General features: G+C 45.2%; 1 protein-coding gene across 2 annotated transcripts in view; it reads right to left on the bottom strand.

Annotated features, from left to right (window-relative positions):
- Window positions 1-27,776, bottom strand: part of LOC115172887 (arf-GAP with SH3 domain, ANK repeat and PH domain-containing protein 3) — a 65,594-nt gene that overhangs the window by 11,641 nt on the left and 26,177 nt on the right. For both annotated transcript variants that reach the window (XM_029730719.1, XM_029730720.1), the window contains exons 4-19: window positions 27,120-27,194; window positions 26,121-26,170; window positions 25,228-25,351; window positions 22,837-22,922; window positions 22,251-22,326; window positions 20,604-20,690; window positions 20,257-20,366; window positions 16,302-16,371; window positions 13,307-13,394; window positions 12,873-12,921; window positions 8,501-8,667; window positions 7,746-7,879; window positions 7,412-7,503; window positions 6,433-6,625; window positions 3,879-3,964; window positions 1,284-1,399 (exon numbers count right to left, since the gene is read on the bottom strand). In XM_029730719.1, coding sequence (XP_029586579.1) covers window positions 1,284-1,399; window positions 3,879-3,964; window positions 6,433-6,625; window positions 7,412-7,503; window positions 7,746-7,879; window positions 8,501-8,667; window positions 12,873-12,921; window positions 13,307-13,394; window positions 16,302-16,371; window positions 20,257-20,366; window positions 20,604-20,690; window positions 22,251-22,326; window positions 22,837-22,922; window positions 25,228-25,351; window positions 26,121-26,170; window positions 27,120-27,194 — 1,603 coding nt within the window. The remainder of the gene's footprint in view (window positions 1-1,283; window positions 1,400-3,878; window positions 3,965-6,432; window positions 6,626-7,411; window positions 7,504-7,745; window positions 7,880-8,500; window positions 8,668-12,872; window positions 12,922-13,306; window positions 13,395-16,301; window positions 16,372-20,256; window positions 20,367-20,603; window positions 20,691-22,250; window positions 22,327-22,836; window positions 22,923-25,227; window positions 25,352-26,120; window positions 26,171-27,119; window positions 27,195-27,776) is intronic.

Below are 27,776 nucleotides of genomic sequence, written 5' to 3'. Positions count from 1 at the left end.
AGAGGTGTGTATATACTGTAGGTGTGTATATACTGTAGGTGTGTGTATAGTTGTGTATATACTGTAGGTGTGTGTGTATAGGTGTGTATATACTGTAGGTGTGTGTGTGTAGGTGTGTATATACTGTAGGTGTGTGTGTATAGGTGTGTATATACTGTAGGTGTATATATACTGTAGGTGTGTGTGTATATACTGTAGATGTGTATATACTGTAGGTGTGTGTGTGTATATACTGTAGGTGTGTATATACTGTAGGTGTGTGTGTATATAGGTGTGTATATACTGTAGGTGTGTATATACTGTAGGTGTGTATATATACTGTAGGTGTGTATATACTGTAGGTGTGTATATACTGTAGGTGTGTGTGTATAGCTGTGTATATATATACTGTAGGTGTGTATATACTATAGGTGTGTATATATACTGTAGGTGTGTATATACTGTAGGTGTATATACTGTAGGTGTGTATATGCTGTAGGTGTGTGTGTATAGGTGTGTATATAAACTGTAGGTGTGTGTGTATAGGTGTGTATATATACTGTAGGTGTGTATATACTGTAGGTGTGTATATATACTGTAGGTGTGTATATACTGTAGGTGTGTATATATACTGTAGGTGTGTGTGTAGGTGTGTATATATACTGTAGGTGTATATATACCGTAGGTGTGTGTGTGTGTAGAGGTGTGTATACACTGTAGGTGTGTGTGTGTGTAGAGGTGTGTATATACTGTAGGTGTGTATATACTGTAGGTGTGTGTGTATAGGTGTGTATATACTGTAGGTGTGTGTGTATAGGTGTGTATATACTGTAGGTGCGTGTGTGTAGGTGTGTATATACTGTAGGTGTGTGTGTATAGGTGTGTATATACTGTAGGTGTATATATACTGTAGGTGTGTGTGTATATACTGTAGATGTGTATACACTGTAGGTGTGTGTGTGTATATACTGTAGGTGTGTATATACTGTAGGTGTGTGTGTATATAGGTGTGTATATACTGTAGGTGTGTATATACTGTAGGTGTGTATATATACTGTAGGTGTGTATATACTGTAGGTGTGTATATACTGTAGGTGTGTGTGTATAGCTGTGTATATATACTGTAGGTGTGTATATACTGTAGGTGTGTATATATACTGTAGGTGTGTATATACTGTAGGTGTATATATTGTAGGTGTGTATATACTGTAGGTGTGTGTGTGTATAGGTGTGTATATACTGTAGGTGTATATACTGTAGGTGTGTATATATTGTAGGTGTGTGTGTAGGTGTGTACCATGTACCTGTGTGGAGGACAGCCTTTCCTTTGAGCAGCAGTTTGAGGCACTCTGTTTTGTGGTGCTGGGCGCTGTAATGTAGAGCAGTGTTCCCCTCTAGAGTCCTCTTCTCCAGACAGACACTGTTAAGTGGCGACAGACAGTTAGAGTCAATGTGATGTACATGTATGTCTCTGGGGGCTGGTGTAGCTAAGACAGTACTAAAGGTCAATGCTGGTGACAGAGAATGTGTCCCAAAATGGCACCCTATTCCCTACGTTGTACAGTCGTGGCCAAAAGTTTTGAGAATGACACAAATATTAATTTTCACAAAGTCTGCTGCCTCAGTTTAGCTGCCTGCTGCCTGGTGTCAAGAAGGGCAGCAAAGAAGCCACTTCTCTCCAGGAAAAACATCAGGGACAGACTGATATTCTGCAAAAGGTACAGGGATTGGACTGCTGAGGACTGGGGTAAAGTCATTTTCTCTGATGAATCCCCTATCCGATTGTTTGGGGCTTCCGGAAAAAAGCTTGTCCGGAGAAGACAAGGTGAGCGCTACCATCAGTCCTGTGTCATGCCAACAGTAAAGCATCCTGAGACCATTCATGTGTGGGGTTGCTTCTCAGCCAAGGGAGTGGGCTCACTCACAATTTTGCCTAAGAACACACCCATGAATAAAGAATGGTACCAACACATCCTCCGAGAGCAACTTCTCCCAACCATCCAGGAACAGTTTGGTGACGAACAATGCCTTTTCCAGCATGACGGAGGCCCTTGCTATAAGGCAAAAGTGATAACTAAGTGGCTCGGGGAACAAAACATCGATATTTTGGGTCCATGGCCAGGAAACTCCCCAGACCTTAAACCCATTAAGAACTTGTGGTCAATCCTCAAGAGGCGGGTGGAGAAACAAAAACCCACAAATTCTGACAAACTCCAAGCATTGATTATGCAAGAATGGGCTGCCATCAGTCAGGATGTGGCCCAGAAGTTAATTGACAGCATGCCAGGGCGGATTGCAGAGATCTTGAAAGAGAAGGGGCAACAGTGCAAATATTGACTCTTTGCATCAACTTCATGTAATTGTCAATAAAAGCCTTTGACACTTATGAAATGCTTGTAATTATACTTCAGTATTCCATAGTAACATCTGACAAAAATATCTAAAGACACTGAAGGAGAAAACTTTGTGGAAATTAATATTTGTGTCATTCTCAAACTTTTGGCCACGACTGTATATGCAAATTGCCATCATACAAACTGAGGCAGCAGACTTTGTGAAAATTAATATTTGTGACATTCAAAACTTTTGGCCACGACTGTACATAGTACACTACTATAGGCCCTGGTCAAGAGTAGCACACTATATAGGGAATAGGGAGCCATTTGGGACGCAGACAGTGTAAGGCTAGAGGCAGGAGTTCTGGGATGTGTTCAGGAGTAGGGAAGGCTGGGGTGTGTTCAGGAGTGTGAAACGTGATCACGTATTTCTATCTGTACCGTTCTAAACGTTTTTGCCTCACCGAGAACACCCCCTGGGCCGTGTCTGAAGATGTTACTAGCCGTCAAATACTTGCCTCCTCCTTTCCTTGTTCCCTAAACTCCTTTCAAAGCCATTGGTTGGAGGAGGTCGGAGTGAGGGACCTTGGATCCTCTCCTCCAATGCACTTTGGGCCCGATTCAGACTGGGGATAAGTTGATTTAACAACATGTTAAGTCTACTTATCTCAGGTCTGCATAGGGCCCACTAAGACGAGAAAACGGAGGAAGCACGGATTATACGGTGAGTAACGTTTTCTGATACAGCCTTTATGTTATCACCTTGGTGGTATTGAGGGGTCTGGTGGTATTGAGGTGTCTGGTGGTATTGAGGGGTCTGGTGGTATTGAGGGGTCTGGTGTTATTGAGGGGTCTGGTGGTATTGAGGGGTCTGGTGGTATTGAGAGGTCTGGTGGTATTGAGGGGTCTGGTGGTGGTATTGAGGGGTCTGGTGTTATTGAGGGGTCTGGTGGTATTGAGGGGTCTGGTGGTATTGAGGGGTCTGGTGGTATTGAGGGGTCTGGTGGTATTGAGGGGTCTGGTGGTATTGAGAGGTCTGGTGGTATTGAGGGGTCTGGTGGTATTGAGGGGTCTGGTGGTGGTATTGAGGGGTCTGGTGGTGGTATTGAGGGGTCTGGTGGTATTGAGGGGTCTGGTGGTATTGAGGGGTCTGGTGGTATTGAGAGATCTGGTGGTATTGAGAGATCTGGTGGTATTGAGAGATCTGGTGGTGGTATTGAGGGGTCTGGTGGTGGTATTGAGGGGTCTGGTGGTGGTATTGAGGGGTCTGGTGGTATTGAGGGGTCTGGTGGTGGTATTGAGGGGTCTGGTGGTGGTATTGAGGGGTCTGGTGGTGGTATTGAGGGGTCTGGTGGTGGTATTGAGGGGTCTGGTGGTATTGAGGGGTCTGGTGGTGGTATTGAGGGGTCTGGTGGTGGTATTGAGGGGTCTGGTGGTGGTATTGAGGGGTCTGATGGTATTGAGGGGTCTGATGGTATTGAGGGGTCTGATGGTATTGAGGGGTCTGGTGGTATTGAGAGGTCTGGTGGTATTGAGAGGTCAGACGTTAGGGGGCGCTCACACCTGTTCTGTATGAGGAAGTCCACCAGGGATAGAGAGCTCCTCTCCTCCAGTCTCACAGCCAAGTGAAGAGCTGTCTCTCTCAGATGCTAGAAGACAGAAGAAACTAATTAGGTACACCCACTGAGTGTGTGTGTGCGTGTGCATGTGTATTTGTGTGTGTGTATGTATGTATGATTGTATGTGTGTATTTGTGTGTGTGTGCGTGTGTGGTGCGTGTGCATTTGTGTGTATGTGGTGTATATGTGTGTGTGTGTGTGTGTGTGTGTGTGTGTGTGTGTGTGTGTGTGTGTGTGTGTGTGTGTGAGATGAATGAGTACGACTATGAAGTGTTCCCCTTAGCTCTCTGGAGACATGAGCTCTGACCCAACAAGCTGAAATAATAAACCATACCCTGCCAACACACACACACACACACACACACATACACACACACACACACACACACACACACACACACACACATACACACACACACATACATACATACATACATACACCACATACACACAAATGCACACGCACCACACACGCACACACACACAAATACACACATACAATCATACATACATACACACACACACACAACACCCCACCCCACCACACACCCCACACACACCCCACCACACACCACACACAGATCAAAATGTGTGCAAAACAGTACCATTACATACCCTTAGGAAGCAACAGACGGTGAATTTGATTAAAGAAATGAAAAGAGAAGGAGAGAGAGAGAGGAAACATAACCTTTTTAACAAGAGAGGAGAGGAGAGAGAAGGGTGTAAAATTAGAGGGATATATTGAGTGTGATTACAGAGAGAGAAGGGAGTAAAATGAGAGGGATATAGTGAGTGTGATTACAGAGAAAGAAGGGAGTAAAATGAGAGGGATATATTGAGTGTGATTACAGAGAGAGAAGGGAGTAAAATGAGAGGGATATATTGAGTGTCATTACAGAGAGAGAAGGGAGTAAAATGAGAGGGATATATTGAGTGTGATTACAGAGAGAGAAGGGAGTAAAATGAGAGGGATATATTGAGTGTGATTACAGAGAGAGAAGGGAGTAAAATGAGAGGGGTATATTGAGTGTGATTACAGAGAGAGAAGGGAGTAAAATGAGAGGGATATATTGAGTGTGATTACAGAGAGAGAAGGGAGTAAAATGAGAGGGATATATTGAGTGTGATTACAGAGAGAGAAGGGAGTAAAATGAGAGGGATATATTGAGTGTGATTACAGAGAGAGAAGGGAGTAAAATGAGAGGGATATATTGAGTGTGATTACAGAGAGAGAAGGGAGTAAAATGAGAGGGATATATTGAGTGTGATTACAGAGAGAGAAGGGAGTAAAATGAGAGGGATATATTGAGTGTGATTACAGAGAGAGAAGGGAGTAAAATGAGAGGGATATATTGAGTGTGATTACAGAGAGAGAAGGGAGGAAAATGAGAGGGATATATTGAGTGTGATTACAGAGAGAGAAGGGAGTAAAATGAGAGGGATATATTGAGTGTGATTACAGAGAGAGAAGGGAGTAAAATGAGAGGGATATATTGAGTGTGATTACAGAGAGAGAAGGGAGTAAAATGAGAGGGATATATTGAGTGTGATTACAGAGAGAGAAGGGTGTGGTTACTAACTACAGTTCTGGGACTTCTAACTTACTACACAATCACACTCACACACATTTCATTGCAGACGCACACAAACACATACACAACAGCGACATTTACAACATTACAATGTAGAAGAATTGTAGCGGTCTATTTTGAGATAATAACCCACAGTAGTCTTCTGAAAGAAGAGGCCAGCCACAGCCAGATGAATCAAGCCCATTGAGGCATGTTAAAGTCGCAGTCTGAGATCTGGCAATCTGTTCAATGATCATTTTCATTTTTTGTTGTTCTTCAAATCCCAGAATGTAGTTTTAATGGAGCCTTCCGCCATTAGCTAGCTAATTAAATCATATGGGGACGACCCGCTGCCTTTTGTTTTAATAATTTCACAGCTCTTTACATTAAAAAAGGCATCCTAACAATATCCTGCAGAGCACACAATTCAAACCTTCCACTGGGAAGTTATCTTGGGGATTTCATAAGCAATCCTACATGTAATATGACCATGTTCATGTTTATGCTGTGTGCTTGTGTTGGGGTGTGTGTGTGTGTGTGTATGTATGTATACTTGTGCATGTCCTATCCAGTACCTGTCCCTCAGGCAATTCTAATGGGTTGGCCAGTAGTGTGTGTGTGTGTATATCTCTCTGCTATCTAGTACTAGGGCTGGCACAGTTACTGTATAATCGTGTAACCGACGATTATGGATGAAGATCGTCGTGAAAATAAAATAACTGTCAAATGTCTTATTTTAATTCATTTTTTTGTGGAACGAACAGCTGACTGAAGACGGGACAGCCGGGCATTTGTGCGGTTCAGTCCGTTTCTGCGGTAACATGGACTCTTTACAAAATCGAATGATTATAACGGTGACCATGGTCATTTGGCTGACCACAACCGTCATCCAAATTTCCATGACCATCACAACCTTATGTCTAGTACCTGTCCCTCAGGCAGTGCTAGCGGCTTGGCCAGGTCCTCTCCCTGGGCGTACAGCTGCAGCAGAGCGGTCAGGTCCCGGCTCCTCACGGCATCGTACACACGCCACGGCTCACCGTCCTCCCTGTCCCGGTCCCTGTGCAGCACGTAGCGCCGCTCCACGTACTTGGCCACGATATACTCCTTCCTGGCATTCCTGGTTGCACAACGGGACAGAGCCATAGGTTTGCAGCAACTGGTTAACTATATCCTCCATGTTGGCACCATCAACTGGTTAACTATATCCTCCATGTTGGCACCATCAACTGGTTAACTATATCCTCCATGTTGGCACCATCAACTGGTTAACTATATCCTCCATGTTGGCACCAGCAACTGGTTAACTATATCCTCCATGTTGGCACCAGCAACTGGTTAACTATATCCTCCATGTTGGCACCATCAACTGGTTAACTATATCCTCCATGTTGGCACCAGCAACTGGTTAACTATATCCTCCATGTTGGCACCATCAACTGGTTAACTATATCCTCCATGTTGGCACCATCAACTGGTTAACTATATCCTCCATGTTGGCACCATCAACTGATTAACTATATCCTCCATGTTGGCACCATCAACTGGTTAACTATATCCTCCATGTTGGCACCATCAACTGGTTAACTATATCCTCCATGTTGGCACCATCAACTGGTTAACTATATCCTCCATGTTGGCACCATCAACTGGTTAACTATATCCTCCATGTTGGCACCAGGGTTGTGTTCAATGTCATTTAAATTCAGTTGATTCAAGAACTGAATTGACCCCAACCCTGATTGATACCAAACATTCTGTTACAACATTCTCATTTCAACACTTGAATGTCATTGTTTTGGATTTTTTGGTGCCAATATGGCTTCTGTCAAAATGTGTTGTTTCAAACCAAGATTGCCCCACCAATGAGAACATGATTGAAGTATGAAGCGTATAATGGACTTACATGTCACTCTGGGGGAGGGGTTTGATGGAATCATTGGGAAGATTGGCCTCCATGATGTCATTGAAGCGGGTGTTGCCTATACTGACTGCCAGCTGTGGACAGACGGAGAGTGGAGGCGTTAGGATACAAGATATGTGAGTACAGCTGTATAGGGACTAAACTCTCAATGCATCAGATAACACATATCTAACCCATGGCATTATCACAACTAAAAACCAAGTTAGCACGCTGAGCTAAAGCCAAAGCAGAGCTCAGAAAACAAACGCTTGTTTAGAAATGGAGGTGTGTGTGTGTGTGTGTGTGTGTATTGGGACTAAGACGGGGTCAACATTACTAGTAGTTCAGAGGTGCTGAGGACATCCAGCGTGAGAGACTGGATCCTGGAGTAGTGGACTCCCAACTCCCTGTGGATCCCAGAACACTCTATACACGTCAGGATGCCCAGGTTAGTGGAGAGCCACGTGGGGTCTGTTGACAACACAGGGACAGAACATGAGGAGTACAGTTAACACTGGATTTACACTGAAGCAATAAGGCCCGAGGGGGTTTGGTATATGGCCAATACACCTGGGCTAACGGCTGTTCTTAGGCACGACGCAACGGAATTAGAGCAGTGAAAATAAATGTTTTGTCATACACATGGTATATGGTCTATTATAAACTGGATGCTGATTGGCTGACAGCCATTGTATACTAGACCGTATACCACATGTATGATAAAACATGTATTTTTACTGCTCTAATTATGTTGGTAACCAGTTTATAATAGCAATAAGGTACCTCTGCGGTTTGTGATATATGGCCAATATACCACGGCTAAGGGCTTTGTCCAGGTACTCGCGATGTGTCGTGCTTAAGAACAGCCCTTAGCCGTTGTATATTGGCCATATACCACACCCCCTCATGCCTTATTGCTTACATATACCACGGCTGTCAGCCAAATCAGCATTCAGGGCTCGAACCACCGAACCACACTGGCTGTGTCCTGATTCTCCACCCTTCTCTTTAAGTGTGGAGACAGGACAAGAGCACATCCTAAAGTCTCTCGATGATTCCTCCCACTGACTATCTCCTGTCCACCAGTCTCACCGTGGGCTCCACAGTCGGCGCAGGCCTCGTTGCCGGGCATGTGTCTGAGCTCGGTGATGACTGCCCTGGCCAGCTCCTGCAGCCCGGAGTCCTGGAACTGCGGCTGGTCCCCTCCCAACACGGTGTTCAGGGCTTCCTCCTTACTGTTCTGCAGCACCGACACCCAACTGGAGGGAGGAGAGAGAGATTAAACAATGCAATATAGTGTTTATACAGTTATGTATTGTAGTACAAGTCATTCTTTCTGGAAATGTCTTCCTGATTTTTTTATGGATCTACGACAACCGGTACATTTTTTTATTTTTTTATGAAACTACTATGGTGGTCTACATTCTGCGCTTCAAAAGCACGGACAGCCCACATGATAGTCCTGTGTGCAGCTGTGTGTCTTTAACCCAAGTATATAATTGTACCACTGAGAGCTTGGCACATTCACACTGCAGTAAACCTCCTTTCTCTTTCTCATCCCCCTCCTTCTCAATTTTTCTTTCTTTTTGTTGTTTTTGTTTCAGCTGACCCTCCCTCCTTCTTCTTCTCCTCCCCACAGACACAGATGACATCCGAAGGCTTGATCCGGAGGCCCACACAGAGAGGAGAAGAGAAGAGGAAGAGGGGCTCCCGAGTGGCGCAGCGTTCTAAGGCACTGCATCTCAGTGCTAGAGACGTCACTACGCCAGCATGGTGTGTGCAACGCCAGGGTTGTGGGTTCGAAAAAATGCATGAAATGAAATGTAATGTATGAAATGTATGCATTCACTACTGTAAGTCGCTCTGGATAAGAGCATCTGATAAATGACTAAAATGTAAAATGTAAATGTACAGACCCTGGTTCGATTCCAGGCTGTATCACAACCGGCCGTGATTGGGAGTCCCATAGGGCGGCGCACAATTGGCCTAGTGTCGTTAGGGTTTGGCCGGTGTACGCCGTCATTGTAAATAATACTTTTTTTCTTAACTGACTTGCCTGGTTAAATAAAATACAAATAAATACAAAGAGGAGAGAAACCCCCTACTCAGCTCTGTACGCTCCAGAGAGAGGTCCCAACCCAAACTAGCTACCCGCTCTTGTGCAGCTGAGTTTCCACCTAATTTTGTGGCCAGTAAGCACATAGCCTCGAGAGCCAGGTCTGCCTACGGTGGCCTCTCTCAATAGCAAGGCTATGCAAGTCAAAGCTTTCCTTAATTTTGGGTCATTCACAGTGGTCAGGTATTCTGCTACTGTGTACTCTCTGTTTAGGGCCAGATCACATTCCAGTTTGCTCTTTTTATTGGTTGATGATTCTTTCCAGTGTGTCAAATTGTTTTCTCATAATTTGGTTGGATCTAATTGTGTTGCTGTCGTGGGGCTCTGTTGGTGTTTGTGAACAGAGCCCCAGAACCAGCTGGCTGAGGGGACTCTTCTCTAGGTTCATCTCTCTGTAGGTGAGGGCTTTGTGTTGGAATCTGTGGACCCCAGACTTCACAACCATAGAGAACATTGGGTTCTATAACTGATTTTAGTTTTTTTGCCAGATCAAGTTTTATGTTCCTTTTGATGGCATAGAAAGCCCTTCGTGCATTGTCTCCTGGATTGTTGTAACTTCTGGAAATAACCTGTGGTGTTGATGTTTAGGCCGAGATAGGTATAGTTCTTCTGTGCTCTAGGGCAACAGTGTCTAGATATAATTTGTATTTGTTGTCCAGGCAACTGGACAACCATTATTTTTGTCTAACTGAGATTTAGTCAGGCCCCAAGTCTGACAATCTGTTCAGAAGATATAGGTGCTGCTGTAGGCCCTCCTTGTTGAGGACAGAAGCACCAGATCATCTGTAAACATGTGACTTCAGAGTCCAGTAGGGTGAGGCCCGGTGCCTCAGACTGTTCTAGTGCCCTCACCAATTCATTGATATATACAGTGCCTATAGAAAAGTCTTACCCCCCGTTCAAAATGTTAAAATAGCCTGATATTAAAATGCATTAAAATAGTTTTCCCCCCATTGATCTAAATGTCCTACCCCACAACTTCGAAGTGAACAAAAAATATACAGGCTTTTATGGACAAGACTGGTCAAAGTGTGCATGAGACAACGATATCCCAAACACTCCACAAATATGCCATGTATTGTAGAGTGGCCAGAAGCAAGCCATTACTCAACAAAGCCCACCTTGAATCCTGTTCAAAGTACGAAAAAAAAACTCTGGAGATTCTGTAGCCATGTGGCAAAACGTTTTATGGTCTGACTAAACTAAAATGTAAGTTTTTGGCCTAAGTGCAAATCATTACGTTTGGTGCAAACCCAACACGGCTCATCACCCAAAGAACACATCCCTACTCTGAAGCAGAGTGGTGGCAGCATCATGTTATGGGGATGTTTCTCATCGTCAGGGACTGGGGCACTTATCAGGATAGAAGAGAAGATCAATGGAGAAATGTATATAAAAGTCCTTGAAGCAAACCTACTGCCCTCTGCAAGAAAGCTGAAACTGGAAAAGAAGTTCACCTTTCAGCATGACAACAACCTGAAGCACACAGCCAAAGCTACAGTGGAGTGGCTAAGGAATAAAAAGGTAAATGTCCTTGAGTGGCCCAGTCAGAGCTCTGACCTAAATCCAATCAAAAATGTGTGGCACAATTTGAAGATTGCTGTCCAAGGAACTTGAAAGTACAGTTTTGTAAAGAAGAATGGTCAAATATTTCCTAATCTAGGTGCGCAAAGTTGGTAGAGAGCTATCCCAACAGCAATAACAGCTGTAATTGCTGCCAAAGGTGCTTCCACCAAGTATTAACTTAGGTGGGTGGAGACTTATCCCATTGTGATGTTTCAATACAGTATTTTTAATACAGTATTTCACCCCCCCCTTGACAAAAAAAGGAGAACATTTTTCACAGGGGTGTATACTTTCTATAGGCACTGTATGTTCTCTGCTGCCAATGCCTGGAACGAACTGCAAAAATTACTGAAGCTGGAGACTCATATCTCCCTCACTAACTTCAAGCACCAGCTGTCAGAACAGCTCACATATTCATTTCATTCATTTACGTCATTTAGCAGACGCTCTTATCCAGAGCAACTTACAGTAGTGAATGCATACATTTCATACAATTTTTTTTTTTTTTTTTTCTGTGCTGGCCCCCCATGGGAATCGAACCCACAACCCTGGTGTTGCAAACACCATGCTCTACCAACTGAGCTACAGGGAAGGCTGCACCTGTACATAGCCCATCTGTAAACAGCCCATCCAACTACCTCATCCCCATACTGTATTTATTTATTTATTATCTTGCTCCTTTGCACACCAGTATCTCTACTTGCACATTCATCTTCTGCACATCTACCATTCCAGTGTTTAATTGCTATATTGTAATTACTTCGCCACTATGGCCTATTTATTGCCTTACCTCCCTTATCTTACCTCAATTGCACTATAATACAGTAGAAAAATACTTTTCTTTTTCTACTGTATTATTGACTGTATGTTTGTTTATTCCATGTGTAACTGTGTGTTGTTGTATGTGTCGAACTGTTGTGCTTTATCTTGGCCAGGTCGCAGTTGTAAATGAGAACTTGTTCTCAACTAGCCTACCTGGTTAAATAAAGGTGAAATAAAAATAAATACATTTAAAAAATGTTGAAGAGGGTGGGGCTCAAACTGCATCCCTGTCTCACCCCACGGCGCCAATTTTAACAGCACACGTGTTGTTCGTATGCTTTCTTTCTACGTATCTCTATCTCGGTATCTTTTTCTATTTCTCTTTCTGAAAGAAACATATTGTATCTCTTTCTGAATGACACAGTCACTGTCCTTATCTACACCTCAGTGGATCTGGAACAATGCTTGTATAGAATCTAGGAGGGATGTCAGTGCATTTGGGATAATCATAGAAATTGAAGGAATAGAATGGGCTTGGAACCTTTAACCCTGGCAATTTCACTGGTAAACTCATGGGTACACTCGCAGTAGCTGCCTGGTATTGTGATGCAACAATTTCCATGGTAATGTAGAATGTTCATCCAAATTATGTTAATTGATGTGGCTCATGCAATGGAAAGTATTTTCGTGTAGTCAGTTGAGCCGTACAGATTGATGGGTACACTTGCTTTTACTTCCTGCTTTGCTCCTATGGGTACACTCTCAATGGCAGCCAGTCCACCCATTATGCCACCATTGACTTGAATGGGGATGCCCGTTCTATTCATTACATTTCTATGTGAACAATGCTTGTATAGAAACAAGGAGGTTTTCCAGTGTATTTAGAATGATGCTTGTATAGAAACAAGGAGGGATTCCAGTGTATTTAGGACAATGCTTGTATAGAAACAAGGAGGGATTTCAGTGTATTTAGAACAATGCTTGTATATAAACGAGGAAGGATTCCAGTGCTCTGCTTACATCATGCATTCCTGCTCGTCCTCGGCTTGGAAATGGTACGTCCGATTATCTGGAGAGAGGAAAGATAGGTGTGAATTTAGAGGGACAGGAGAAGAGAGAGAGAGGAGGATGACAGAGAGAGTGCAGTAGGCTACTTTCCAAGGGATACATACAAGGGGAAAACCTGATCCACAGACACAGAGAGAGGATCGGTTGGAGGAGACTCGCCTCTCTGCACCTTCTTTCCATTACATACACAGGCTCAGACAAACACACACACACACACACACACACACACACACACACACACACACACACACACACACACACACACACACACACACACACACACACACACACACACACACGCAAATGTACTTGCACTTGCACACAGCTCAGACCATAGTTATGTGGAGAGAGGTCAGGGGTGAGAGGTCAGGGAGGGGTGAACCTACGTGTGACCAGGTCAAAGGTCCTCCTCTCCTCGGGGTTGGGGCGCACCTGACAGGTCAGGAGGTTGAGCTTCGCCGGTGGTCGGTTGATCTGTGGAACCAACGACACTGGGGTCAATTCCCACCCTAGGGCTGACCCAAACTTTACTATGCTTGCTCAGATGCAAGCTTTTCACATCGTTTTTTCCAGAATGGTCCCAACAACAATGGAATACAGTGCGTTCAGAAAGTGTTCAGACCCCTTCACTTTTTCCACATTTTGTTACGTTACAGCCTTATTCTAAAATTGATTAAATATCTTTTTTCCCTCATCAATCTACACACAATATTCCATAATTACAAAGCAAAAACAGGTTCAGAAATTTTTGCAAATGTATAAAATAATATAAAAACTGAAATTTCACATTTACATAAGTATTCAGACACTTTACTGACTACTTTGTTAAAGCACAGCCTCAAGTCTTCTTGGGTATAACACAACAAGCTTGGCACACCAATATTTGGGGAGTTTCTCCCATTCTTCTCCGCAGATCCTCTCAAGCTCCTCAGGTTGGAGGTATTCTCAGGTCTCTTTTCAGGTCTCTCCAGAGATGTTAGATCGGGGTCAAATCCGGGCTCTGGCTGGACCACTCAAGGACATTCAGAGACTTGTCCCAAAGCCACTCCTGCGTTGTCTTCTCTTTGTGATTAGGGTCATTGTCCTGTTGGAAGGTGAACCTGGAGCAGGATTTCATCAAGGATCTCTCCGTTCATCTTTCCCTCGATCCTGACTAGTCTCCCAGTTCCTGCCGCTGAAAAACATACCCACAGCATGATGCTGCCACCACCATGCTTCAATGTAGGGATGGTATTGGCCAGGTGATTAGCAGTGCCTGGTTTCCTCCAGAAATGCAGGCCAAATTCAGGCCAAAGAGTTCAATCTTGGTTTCATCAGACCAGAGAATTTTGTTTCTCATGGTCTGAGAGTCCTTTAGGTGCCTTTTGGCAAACTCCAAAGCGGGCTGTCATGTGCCTTTTACTGAGGAGTGGCTTCCGTCTGGCCACTCTCCCATAAAGGCTGGATTGGTTGAGTGCTGCAGAGATGGTTGTCCTTCTGGAAGTTTCTCCCATCTCCACAGAGGTACTCTGGAGCTCTGTCAGAGTGACCATCGGGTTCTTGGTCACCGTGCTTCTCCCCCGATTGCTGGCCGGGTGACCAGCTCTGGGAAGAGTCTTAGTGGTTCCAAATTTCTTCCGTTTAAGAATTGTGGAGGCCACAGTGTTCTTGGGGACCTACAATCCTGCAGAAATGTTTTGGTAACCTTCCCCAGATCTGTGCCTAGACACAATCCTGTCTCGGAGCTCTACAGACAAAACAAGTTGTAGAAACATCTCAAGGATGATCAATGGAAACAGGATGCACCTGAACTCAATTTCGAGTCTCCTAGCAAAGGGTCTGAATACTTATGTAAATAAGGTATTTTTTTAAATAAAATTTGCTACAATTTCTAAAAATCTGTTTTTGCTTCGTCATTATGGGGTAGTGTGTAGATTGATAAAGAATTTTTTTTTTTAATACATTTTAGAACAAGGCTGTAACGTAACAAAATGTGGAATTAGTGAAGGGGTCTGAATACTTTCAGAGTATGCATTACTAGGCCAGCCCAGTACAGCTTGGCTTAACTATAGTACATTTCAAGAGCATCAGCAACCTGGCAACTAAGGCTGTCCCCAACAACAACAAAAACCTTGGTCGACCAAGAGTCGTCTGTTCTTTCGACCAATCGATTGATTGAAATATAGGCCTAAGTAAGTAACAGTATTAACACAAAACAGGAAGTGCTCTCAGGCCTACAGCTTGATGGTGGTTATACAAGGCTGCTATACAAAGGCTACTAATGACAGTGACATTGCTTATTATTATAATGATGATCATAATAATAAATAGCAATAAGGAGATCAAGGAAAAAGGAGGGTTATTATTATTATAAATACATTTAAAAAACAGACAATTTGAAACAATGTAAACAACGCTAAATAAATGATAAATAATACCAGAGAGGCTGGTCTAACGAAAAGAAGTGTCAAGCCTTTATTACAGCACAGCAAAGATTAAAAACAACCGCATTTGTGAAATTGTTGCGTGAGGCTTGGTGCTTATGGAATCAGTAGGCTATTACACAAACAGTCAAGCAGGCAACAGAAGCAGGATCTGTCTTATTTCTGTAGATATACAGTACCAGTCAAAAGTTTGGACACACCTAATCATTCAAGTGTTTTTCTTTATTTTTACTATTTTCTACATTGTTGAAAAATAGTGAAGAAATCAAAACTATGAAATAACACGTATGGAATTATGTAGTAACCAAAAAAGTGTTAAACAAATCAAAATATATTTTATATTTGAGATTCTTCTAAGTAGCCACCCTTTGCCTTGATGACAGCTTTGCACACTCTTGACATTCTCTCAACCAGCTTCACCTGGAATGCTTTTCCAACAGTCTTGAAGGAGTTCCCACATATGCACATATTATAACCATATACAATTTTAGTAGCACATGTCTTAGAGTGATGGACTGTTCCATCCCCACGGATCAGTCCACTCAGTGGATCAGTCCACTCAGTGGATCAGTCCACTCAGTGGATCAGTCCACTCAGTGGATCAGTCCACTCAAGTCCACTCAGTGGATCAGTCCACTCAGTGGATCAGTCCACTCAGTGGATCAGTCCACTCAGACAGGCACCAATCAGTCTTGTACACCATTAATTTATTTTTTTCATATTTTTTGCTACTGCTCGACTAAAGAAATCTCATTTGACTAACAGCCTATCGACCAAACAATCGACCCGTCGACTAAATGGGGTCAGCCCTGTTGGCGACTGATTTAAAGTTTACAGGTAGTCAGGTATACACTAGTTTGAGGATTACTTTTGGCACTGAGCTTTACTGTATGGTTTATATACTGTATTGGGTACAGGATATGAGAGGTGAATGAGATGTCAACTAAAAGAGTCTCACCGTGCTGTGGGAGATGGTCAGACAGCCGTACTTGACACCACACTTCCTCTTCTGCCACACCTTCCTAATCCTGGAGGGAGGGAGGGAGGGAGGGAGGGAGGGAGGAGACAGAGCGCGCGAGAGAGCAGAAGAGACTCAGACCACATTCTAAGTCAGGTATAACTTACTGTATATCTACAGTACCATCAAGCTTACTCATCATATCTAGGAATACAACTTCGTTTCCCCAACTTACTCACATCCCCCCTATGTTATCACACTGTAATCTAACGCTCTGAGAACGAGGAGAGAACAGGGGAGAGAGGGGCTGGAATGGAGACATAGGCCTGTTGTAGACTTCCAGGCTACCCCTCTCTTTCTCTCTTCTTTCTCCTCTCTCTTTACTCTCTTTCCCTTTCTCTCTCTCCTATCCCTCTCCCTTTTCTTTCTCTCTCTCCTCTCTTTCTCTCTGCATATCATGGGTTAGCTGGAGTAGCTGGATCCACTCATCCAGCCAGGCCTCTTCGCCAGGATCCAAACCTCAGAATAATGAAGACCAGCTGGGGCTGACATAGCACTGTGCCCCCACCCCTCCCTCCCACCCAGCCTCTCCATAATGTCACGCTCCACTCTGCTACAGACCCTAACCCTGCTGAGGCCTAACCCTAACCCTGCTCGGGCCTAACCTTAAGCCTGCTCGGGGACTAACCTTAACCCTGCTGAGGCCTAACCCTAACCCTTCTCGGGCCTAACCTTAACCCTAACCCTGCTCGGGCTTAACCTTAACCCTAACCCTGCTCGGGCCTAACCTTAACCCTAACCCTGCTCGGGCCTAACCTTAACCCTAACCCTGCTCGGGCCTAACCTTAACCCTAACCCTGCTCAGGCCTAACCTTAACCCTAACCCTGCTCATGCCTAACCTTAACCCTAACACTGCTCGGGCCTAACCTTAACCCTAACCCTGCTCGGGCCTAACCTTAACCCTAACCCTGCTCGGGCCTAACCTTAACCCTAACACTGCTCGGGCCTAACCTTAACCCTAACCCTGCTCGGGCCTAACCTTAACCCTAACACTGCTCGGGCCTAACCTTAACCCTAACCCTGCTCGGGCCTAACCTTAACCCTGCTCGGGTCTAACCTTAACCCTAACCCTGCTCAGGCCTAACCTTAACCCTAACCCTGCTCGGGCCTAACCTTAACCCTAACCCTGCTCGGGCCTAACCTTAACCCTAACACTGCTCGGGCCTAACCTTAACCCTAACCCTGCTCGGGCCTAACCTTAACCCTGCTCGGGTCTAACCTTAACCCTAACACTGCTCAGGCCTAACCTTAACCCTGCTCAGGCCTAACCTTAACCCTAACACTGCTCGGGCCTAACCCTAACCCTGCTCAGGCCTAACCTTAACCCTAACCCTGCTCGGGCCTAACCTTAACCCTAACCCTGCTCGGGCCTAACCTTAACCCTAACCCTGCTCGGGCCTAACCTTAACCCTAACCCTGCTCGGGCCTAACCTTAACCCTAACCCTGCTCGGGCCTAACCTTAACCCTAACCCTGCTCGGGCCTAACCTTAACCCTAACCCTGCTCGGGCCTAACCTTAACCCTAACCCTGCTCGGGCCTAACCTTAACCCTAACCCTGCTCGGGTCTAACCTTAACCCTAACCCTGCTCTGGCCTAACCTTAACCCTAACCCTGCTCGGGTCTAACCTTAACCCTGCTCGGGCCTAACCTTAACCCTAACCCTGCTCGGGCCTAACCTTAACCCTAACCCTGCTCGGGCCTAACCTTAACCCTAACCCTGCTCGGGCCTAACCTTAACCCTAACCCTGCTCGGGCCTAACCTTAACCCTAACACTGCTCGGGCCTAACCTTAACCCTAACCCTGCTCGGGCCTAACCTTAACCCTAACCCTGCTCGGGCCTAACCTTAACCTTAACCCTGCTCGGGCCTAACCTTAACCCTAACCCTGCTCGGGCCTAACCTTAACCCTAACCCTGCTCGGGCCTAACCTTAACCCTAACCCTGCTCGGGCCTAACCTTAACCCTAACCCTGCTCGGGCCTAACCTTAACCCTAACCCTGCTCGGGCCTAACCTTAACCCTAACCCTGCTCAGGCCTAACCTTAACCCTAACCCTGCTCGGGTCTAACCCTAACCCTGCTCGGGCCTAACCTTAACCCTAACCCTGCTCGGGCCTAACCTTAACCCTAACCCTGCTCAGGCCTAACCTTAACCCTAACCCTGCTCAGGCCTAACCTTAACCTTGCTCAGGCCTAACCTTAACCCTAACCCTGCTCAGGCCTAACCTTAACCCTAACCCTGCTCGGGCCTAACCTTAACCCTAACCCTGCTCAGGCCTAACCTTAACCCTAAACCTGCTCGGGCCTAACCTTAACCCTAACCCTGCTCGGGCCTAACCTTAACCCTAACACTGCTCGGGCCTAACCTTAACCCTAACCCTGCTCGGGCCTAACCTTAACCCTAACCCTGCTCGGGCCTAACCTTAACCCTAACCCTGCTCGGGCCTAACCTTAACCCTAACCCTGCTCAGGCCTAACCTTAACCCTAACCCTGCTCGGGTCTAACCCTAACCCTGCTCGGGCCTAACCTTAACCCTAACCCTGCTCGGGCCTAACCTTAACCCTAACCCTGCTCAGGCCTAACCTTAACCCTAACCCTGCTCAGGCCTAACCTTAACCTTGCTCAGGCCTAACCTTAACCCTAACCCTGCTCAGGCCTAACCTTAACCCTAACCCTGCTCGGGCCTAACCTTAACCCTAACCCTGCTCAGGCCTAACCTTAACCCTAAACCTGCTCGGGCCTAACCTTAACCCTAACCCTGCTCAGGCCTAACCTTAACCCTAACCCTGCTCGGGTCTGCTCCCATGTTAGCCCCATAGATATCTTAATATCATATACCATATGTATACATCACTGGATCATTGCCTGAACAATCTATAGGTCAGGAACCCTGAACTTGAGCCATATAAAGTGGATAATATGATAGCCAGAAAAACAGGGTTGTGACTAGATGGAGTACAGCTACAGACAAGATTTACCACTGAACTTGAAGTTTTTAAGCCAGTCGATGAGACGGCGAGGGCACTTTCGTTGCTAAGGCGATAGCTAGCTAGTCTCTAGCGGTAGGACTGGAACTGGTTGTCAGTAGGGAGAGAGTTTTAATTTGAACATACCATATTTAGGCAGCATTGGCATTTAGCAGGACAAATTGGCTTGGTTCTATTGTATCTGTTCACTGGAGATTAATTTTGATGTTTATTTCCCACCTCCACCAGAATTTGGCATGCGCGAGTGATTACATGATAGGATAAATATGATTAAATACATTGTGCACTACCGTTTGTTTATCTAGATATCGATTTAGCTAGCTAGAATTGTGAAGAAGTGTCTATGGATACAAGCAACAGTACACAGATATTTAAATCAGAAATAAAAAAAATCGCCAGTGAAACTATTGATTTTTACTTAGAGAACTCTGAGATATCGGACTCCGACTCATCATCAAGTCCAAACTTCCGTGGTAGTTCAATGGTTAATCTCGTCCGTACCTGTACTAGTCACAACCATAAAACAGCCTGTGGAATCCTAGCCTAGTTCCGGGTCGGTTTGTGCCGTCTTGCCAAATCCAATGTGTGCTAGCTTATCATATAGCGTTGCCTCCCTTAAACTTGCCTCTGACTGGGCTTGAACCACAGTCCACTGCCTCACCAACACGTGACCGCCCACTTGACAACAGAAAAACCAGTTCAGCTATAGAAAAGGATCCAATTCGATAGCACCATTGGCAACATTTCAAGCTGGCTGTAAAGTGAGCTCACAGCACGTTCTAATCTCCGTTACACAGGCTAACAGAATCCTCCTATTGGGGTTAATGCTGGAAGTGGAGCCTTGTGTGTTTTCAGTACACAGTCAATATATTTATCAGTATTTTCCACAATCTCCAGACAGACTCACCCGTCACTCCTCTTCTGTAGGAAGCCTGATTTCTCCGTACCGTACTTCTTGTTGCCTTGAGGCTGGTGGATGCTGTAGCCGTTACCAGAGTTCTTTCTGGTCAGGTATTCCTGGGACAAAACGGGAGAAAAATACTTTATTACAATATAGATTGACTATGATTAGTTTGAAAAGATACCTGTTTTCTTTTCTTTTACCACCCACCAGGGTTGTATTCATTAGGGCAAGTAATGGAAAACATTTAAAGCATTTTCTAAAGGAAAATGAACACTTCTTATTGGACAAGCCCAGGTAGTCCCCCTCTGTTTCGGTCAGTTTCCTTCCGTTTGGTGCCTAATGAACAGTACCTCTTTTCCCTCCATCTGTAGCAGCAGTCTCAGGGAGTCTCGTAGCTGAGAGAGCTGTCTCACCTCTTCATCCTGGTCCTGACGCACCTACCGTATACACACACACACATACACAACAGATCAGCTTGCTAGCTGAATGCAATCTACTATAGCTAATATATAAACAGACACTGATTTGGCTAATAAAATGGGAGCATTTGGAGGGAGTTGCTGGTGTACGTGGTGTGCACTAGCTCTTGACAACACCAACTGTCTCTCAAAAATAATGGATTTGGGATGGATAGCTTTGCTGATATGTCCTCAATGAATGGGTGTGGACAGCTATTAAACCAAGCATTGCATAATGTTGCATAATAAAGTGTAACAGAGCATACTAGAACAGTCTTTGGTTTCTGGGTCCCCATCTTAGCCTGGTCCCATGTCAATTTGTGCTGTCTTGCCAAATCAAACAGGATAACAACACAAAAACGTTTAGGTGAACCGTGAAAAAGTCCCAACAGGTTTCTTTTCCATAATTCTTCCTTGATCCTGAGAAACAGCGTGCCCGAGCTTGCCCTTTTTCCGACCATGTAGAACAACAAGAACCACCGACACTCTCATTAAACTCAAGTGTCCGTTACTAACACTGTGCTTGATGCCAGAGAGAGAGAAATTGATAGTGTGAGTGAGAGTGAGTGAGTGAGTGAGTGAGTGAGTGAGTGAGTGAGTGAGTGAGAAACCCGACACTAGGTCAGTAAACCACTAGGTGGAAAAGGCTCAGCATAACCACCACACCATGCCATTTAAGGTGGACCAGGCTCAGCATAACCACCACACCATGCCATTTAAGGTGGACCAGGCTCAGCATAACCACCACACCATGCCATTTAAGGTGGAAAAGGCTCAGCATAACCACCACACCATGTAATTTAAGGTGGACCAGGCTCAGCATAACCACCACACCATGCCATTTAAGGTGGACCAGGCTCAGCATAACCACCACACCATGCCATTTAAGGTGGAAAAGGCTCAGCATAACCACCACACCATGTCATTTAAGGTGGACCAGGCTCAGTATAACCACCACACCATGCCATTTAAGGTGGACCAGGCTCAATTTAACCACCATACCATGCCATTAAATACTTCCACACCACTGCCATGTAACCTTGACAACCATAACCAGTACCGAGGGATAGCCTCCTGGTTTGGCAGTTGGGGGATATGGGAAGGAAAATGTAAGCTTTCACTGGTTTGGAAAACCTGTCTAGGTGATTATAGCGTAAGGGCCCGTACTTCCAGTGAAATTGGGGAATAATTTCACTTTCGGGAATGAAGGAGCAGTTATAGGAATTGCATGAAATAGTGGACAGACCGTGGGTTGGGAAAGTCTGGGAGGAGAGATGAGGTTGAGGTTTAGGAGGTTTGTCTGCTGCGATGCATAATCTGTTAGTGTCCGTACAGGACTTCAGTAGGATCTGATGACTAAGGGCCAGTTGTAGTTGGTAGTTAGTGTGTGTGTGTGTGTGTGTGTGTGTGTGTGTGTGTGTGTGTGTGTGTGTGTGTGTGTGTATGTGTATGTGTGTATGTGTATGTGTGTCAGACAGACAGACAGACAGACAGGTAGGTAGGTAGACAGACAAAACAAAACAAATCGGTTGTTACTACCATGTGCACCGATGTAGCCAGCTTCTCCACAAAGGGACTAAGGTTCTCGGCAGCTTTCAAGCCGTCCTGGAAAAAACTGAGATGATACAACAACACTGAGTCATTGGTGGATGTCGGCCATAACACTCAGGTACACAAGCCCAAACACACACACACACACACACACACACACACACACACACACACACACACACACACACACACACACACACACACACACACACACACACACACACACACACACACACACACACACACACACACACACACACAAGCACCACAAACACACGTAGAACACAACAAAATTGTTAAGTAGCGTGGCAATACCTAGTAAAAGGAAGCCAAAACCAAACAGCCACAACATTTGACACCAGAAACCACAGTAACATTCCTGAGGTAAGATCTTGGTGCTGTTACTATGAGTAGTAGACGATTCACACTATAGGACCAACCAGAACCGTACTGTCTTGGATATTACATTTTCTTAAAATGTTTTCTTTTAGACTATAACCAGGCCACTGTTGTACAGCTCGGCTTGGCTCAGTAGCGTGAAAATGGGGCATTAAAGCATAGAAGGAGAACTTACTTGAGCTGGGCCTGGAAATACTTGATGAGACTCTGGAGCAGGTCAGGACCCTGACGTACCCTCAGCTCCTGGATCTTCAGTAGATACTGGACAAACCAGAGGACGTAGTACTGGATTAGTAACCATGGTTACAGAGCTGGTTTCAGGTTCAGAAACGGTTACACTGGTTATAAACCGTTGGGTATCATTTTACTGATTCAACCAGTCCACTCATTAAATCATGGTAGGAGAAATGTACTGTCTGTTCAGGAAAAACTCCTGGTCTTAGTTGTAGCCTGTAACTTGGGCCCAGAGTTTTTCCTGGGCAGGACACATGGGCAGGAAAAATGCTGGACTTTCATATGAACAAGTCTCTTCTGCCACAGACAATATGCTTCTCAGGACATAGCCTAAACATGACATAGCATAGAACAGTTTCAGGGTGTGTTTTTTCCCCTGATCCATTTTTGAACTGTTTGAACTGTTTTAAACGTTGCTTTAAAAGGAAAATGCCTTTGTGCGAGCCAGCTGTAGGAGCTCTCTGCTGCTTTTGGAAGGAATGACTGCAGTCTGCTGTGTCTCTGCTCCATAAAGCCTTGTTTAAAGCTGTCTGCGGCAGTGCTGGGTCATGTTTATTATGCACCAAATGGGGCAAAATGGACTGAAACAGCCCACTGGGCAAAAACTGGTAGAATCAACGTTGTTTCCACATCATTTCAACCAAAACAAAATCAGTGTGATGATGTTGAATCAACATTGAAAACAGATTGGACTTGCAAAAAGTAATCAACGTACAGACATTTTGTATGTTTTTTACTCAACTTTTAAGCTAAATCCAATGACATGGTGAATTTTTTTGTTGATTTCACATTGAATTCACATGAGTTGACAACTCAACCAAAATGTAAATCAAAACTAGACGTTGAACAAACGTTTGTGCCCAGTGTAAGGGATGTACAACCTGACAAGGGCCTTGGAGATGTTTTCTGTTGTGTGCCATAACGAACATGATCAAGACAAGGGCCTTGGAGAATGGGGGGAATTCTCCTCCTCTACTCCTCCACCCATCTCAGCAGCTGGCCTCACAGAGAGAGTCCAACTAAAGAGTAAATTCCCCTACGCTCGTAAAGTGTAACTGTGGACTTTAACTGAGCTTAGCATTGGTTTCAGTGCCATTTCCAATCTGTGCTGCACATTTTACATTTCACAGTCTAGTCTGGATCTGGCTTCCTCCCCCACCTTGACACGATCTGTGCCGTTCAGGGGAGAAATTGTACATATGCACTGATCTAGGATCAGATTCCCATCCCCCAAACCTACCCGGAAGTATTAGTGTCATTAGTGGAATAAGTGGCATTAGCGCCGTTTGCGGTAGTAGTAGTGGTGTTAGCGGCATTAGTGGTGTTAGCAGTGTTAGTGGTGTTAGCAGTGTTAGTGGTAGTTGTGTTAGTAGTGGTGTTAGTGTAACCGATGTGAAATGGCTAGTTAGTTAGCGGTGGTGCGCGCTAATAGCATTTCAAACGGGTGATGTCACTCGCTCTGAGACCTGAAGTAGTTGTTCCCTTTGCTCTGCAAGGGCCGCGGCTTTTGTGACGTGATAGGTAACGATGCTTCGTGGGTGTCAGTTGTTGATGTGTGCAGAGGGTCCCTCGTTCAAGCCCAGGTTGAGGCGAGGAGAGGGACGGAAGCTATACTGTTACATTAGCGGCGCTAGCGGTATTAGCAGTGTTAGAAGTGGTGTTAGCAGCATTAGCAGAGTTAGTGGTAGAAGTGGTGTTAGCAGCGTTAGCGGTATTAGCAGTGTTAGTGGCAGTAGTGGTGTTAGCAGTGTTAGCCTTTGGCTCGGGAGAGGCATGACCCGCCAAGCTGCGCTTCTTAACAGTGTAAGCGGCAGTAGCGGCGTTAGCAGTAGTAGTGGTGTTAGCGGCATTACCGGTACTGGTGTTAGCAGCGGTAGTAGTGGTGTTAGCAGCGGTGGTAGTGGTGTTAGCGGCGTTAGCGGTAGTAGTGATGTTAGCTGCATTAGCGGTAGCAGTGGTGTTAGCGGTAGCAGTGGTGTTAGCGGTAGCAGTGGTGTTAGCGGTAGCAGTGGTGTTAAGGGTAGCAGTGGTGTTAAGGGTAGCAGTGGTGTTAGCGGTAGCAGTGGTGTTAGCGGTAGCAGTGGTGTTAAGGGTAGCAGTGGTGTTAAGGGTAGCAGTGGTGTTAGCGGTAGCAGTGGTGTTAGCGGTAGCAGTGGTGTTAGCGGCATTAGCAGTGTTAGTGGTAGTAGTGGTGTTGTGTTAGTAGTGTTAGTAGTGGTATTAGCTGTGTTAGTAGTAGTGGTTAGGGTTAGGGTTACCAAGACTTTAGATCAGTGTCTATGGGCAACTTTATCCTACTACGTGTGTGTCCATCCTAGCTCTGTGTCCTCACCTCACACATCTGCAGCTGGAAGGTCCTCCTCTCTCGCTCCATGTCCTCCGTCATGTCGTATCCCTCCATCCTGATCAGGCCCGGCTGACGGCTCTTCTCCCTCCTCTCCTTCTCCAGCTTCCCACTGAGATAGAGAGAGAGAGGTAGAGAGAGAGAGAGGTAGAGAGAGGTAGAGAGAGAGAGAGAGAGGTAGAGAGAGAGAGAGGTAGAGAGAGAGAGGTAGAGAGAGAGAGAGAGAGGTAGAGAGAGAGAGAGAGAGAGAGAAAGAGAGGTAGAGAGAGAGAGAGGTAGAGAGAAAGAGAGGTAGAGAGAGAGGGGTAGAGAGACAGGTATAGAGAGACAGAGAGAACGGTAGAGAGAGAGAGAGACAGAGAGAGAGAGAGACAGGGAGAGAGAGAGGAGAGAGAGGTAGAGGACTTTAGACTGTAAAGCATCTTTATTGATAGCGTTCAATGAAAGAAAAGAGCATTGTTCAATGGAGACGAACTAAACGTCAACATTTGTGGACACAGATGCTGAAGAGTGAAAGGACAGTGCATTAGATATCTGTAGAATTGTCTTGGGATGAGGTGTGAGTGTGTGCATGTCTGTGTGTAAATGATAGAAAGAGATACGGGTTGATTTACAGGTATTTACTGTCCTAATCTTGGCCCTTTTAAACATCCTATTCCTGTAACACACTCCCTCCTTCCAACTATTTCACCTGAGGAAGCAGGAGAAAGGATAAGGGAGAGTGGAAGAGTGAAACCCCATTCTTATATTACATTGACTTAAAACCAGAACATGACTGGATGCTGGTGTACAGTAACACTCTCTTTCCATCTTTCTGAGAGACAAACCATAGGGAAGACTACTTCCCTCATAATCACTTTGGTAGAACGACATCAACTCACACTTTGATGTCATAGTCCTTCCAGCTCTTCTCCAACTGTTTCTTCAACTCCTAAAGAAGAGGAGACGGAAGAACAATAGATCAGTTCAGTTGGGCTGCGCTCCGAACAAGTCAAAATAAACACCGGGTCTTTATTGTCTTCCCTGTAGCTCAGTTGGAAGAGCATGGTGTTTGCAACACCAGGGTTGTGGGTTCGATTCCCACGGGGGGCCAGCACAGAAAAAAAAAAAAAAATGTATGAAATGTATGCATTCACTACTGTAAGTCGCTCTGGATAAGAGCGTCTGCTAAATGACTAAAATGTAAAATGTAAATCTGAAGTGTGGACAGTCACAGGACACTGCACAGTCACAGCACACTGCACAGGGGCCCCAAACTTAGATTACATTTGACTGTGAATAGTAAGCTCTGGCCCCTTCATACACCTTATATGACACTTCAACAATGGGGTTTACTGTACAATAACAAAACCTATTGCTGGTGAATGACCTCTCATTAAGTAAGATAAGGAAGCCTGGCCTGGTAAAACTCCAGGCCCTAGTACCTGTAGCCTTTGGCTCGGGAGAGGCATGACCCGCCAAGCTGCGCTTCAGAACACCCGCTCGCTTAACCCGGAAGCCAGCTGCACCAATGTGTCGGAGGAAACACCGTTCAACTGACGACCGAAGTCAACCTGGAGGTGCCTGGCCCGCGACAAGGAGTTGCTAGAGCGCGATGAGCCAAGTAAAGCCTCCCCTGGCCAAACCCTCCCCTAACCCGGACGACACTGGGCCAATTGTGCGCCGCCCTATGGAACTCCCAGTCACAGCCAGTTGTGACACAGCCTGGAATCAAACCCCAGGCTGTAGTGGCGCCGCAACACTGCGATGTAGTGCCTTAGACTGCTGTGCCCCTCGGGAGGCCCTAGATGTATCTCTTACTGTCTAGATGACTTTACAGACACAGTAGAGGAGACAGAAGTGTTCCACTATGTAGTGTACACTACAGTAGGGTTACTCACCAGTCTGCTGTCTCTAAGCTCACTCTTCAAGACATTATCCAAGGGAAAGGAGATTATATTGTTCAGATTCTGGACCTGGAAGACAGGAAGGGAGAGAGGGAGAAAGAGGAAGAGGGAGAGAGGGAGGGAGGGAGGGAGGCAATGAGTCACATGACTCACGATTTAAAATGATGAAACAACAAAAACCTGTATTGGTTCCTAGGGACCCTATAATGTTGTTCCAGTTTCCCAGTGAGTCACATTCCATGGGATGGCTATGATCGACTTGTGATTCAATCCATACGTCCCAGTGCACCACAATTTGTATGACTTTATTTGTGGGCTCAGAATGTGTGCATTACCAAATCAAAATGCAATTCAGATGGAATGACTGTATTCTAGTTACTCATGCTGAGATACATCCTGTTATGCAGTCAGTTGGACTACAGATGTACGGTGCCCATTTTAGGACATCCACAAGACATGTCCATTAAAATGAAAGCTTGGAGCAGTAAAGTCAGTCAAGTCCTCCTCCACCTCAGATCTTACAGGGCTAATAGATCATATAAACCCTACCACCCAGTGAAAAAGGACATGTATACACCATACAAAAAGGACAATATACACCATACACATGAAAGCTTGGTGCAGTTAAGTCCTCCTCCAGTTCTGCTCTTA

This window comes from Salmo trutta, chromosome 33 (assembly GCF_901001165.1).
Source record: "Salmo trutta chromosome 33, fSalTru1.1, whole genome shotgun sequence".
Lineage (NCBI taxonomy): Eukaryota > Metazoa > Chordata > Actinopteri > Salmoniformes > Salmonidae > Salmo > Salmo trutta.
The sequence above is the reverse complement of the archived record's forward strand: the minus strand, read 5'-3'. Positions and strand labels throughout refer to the sequence as shown.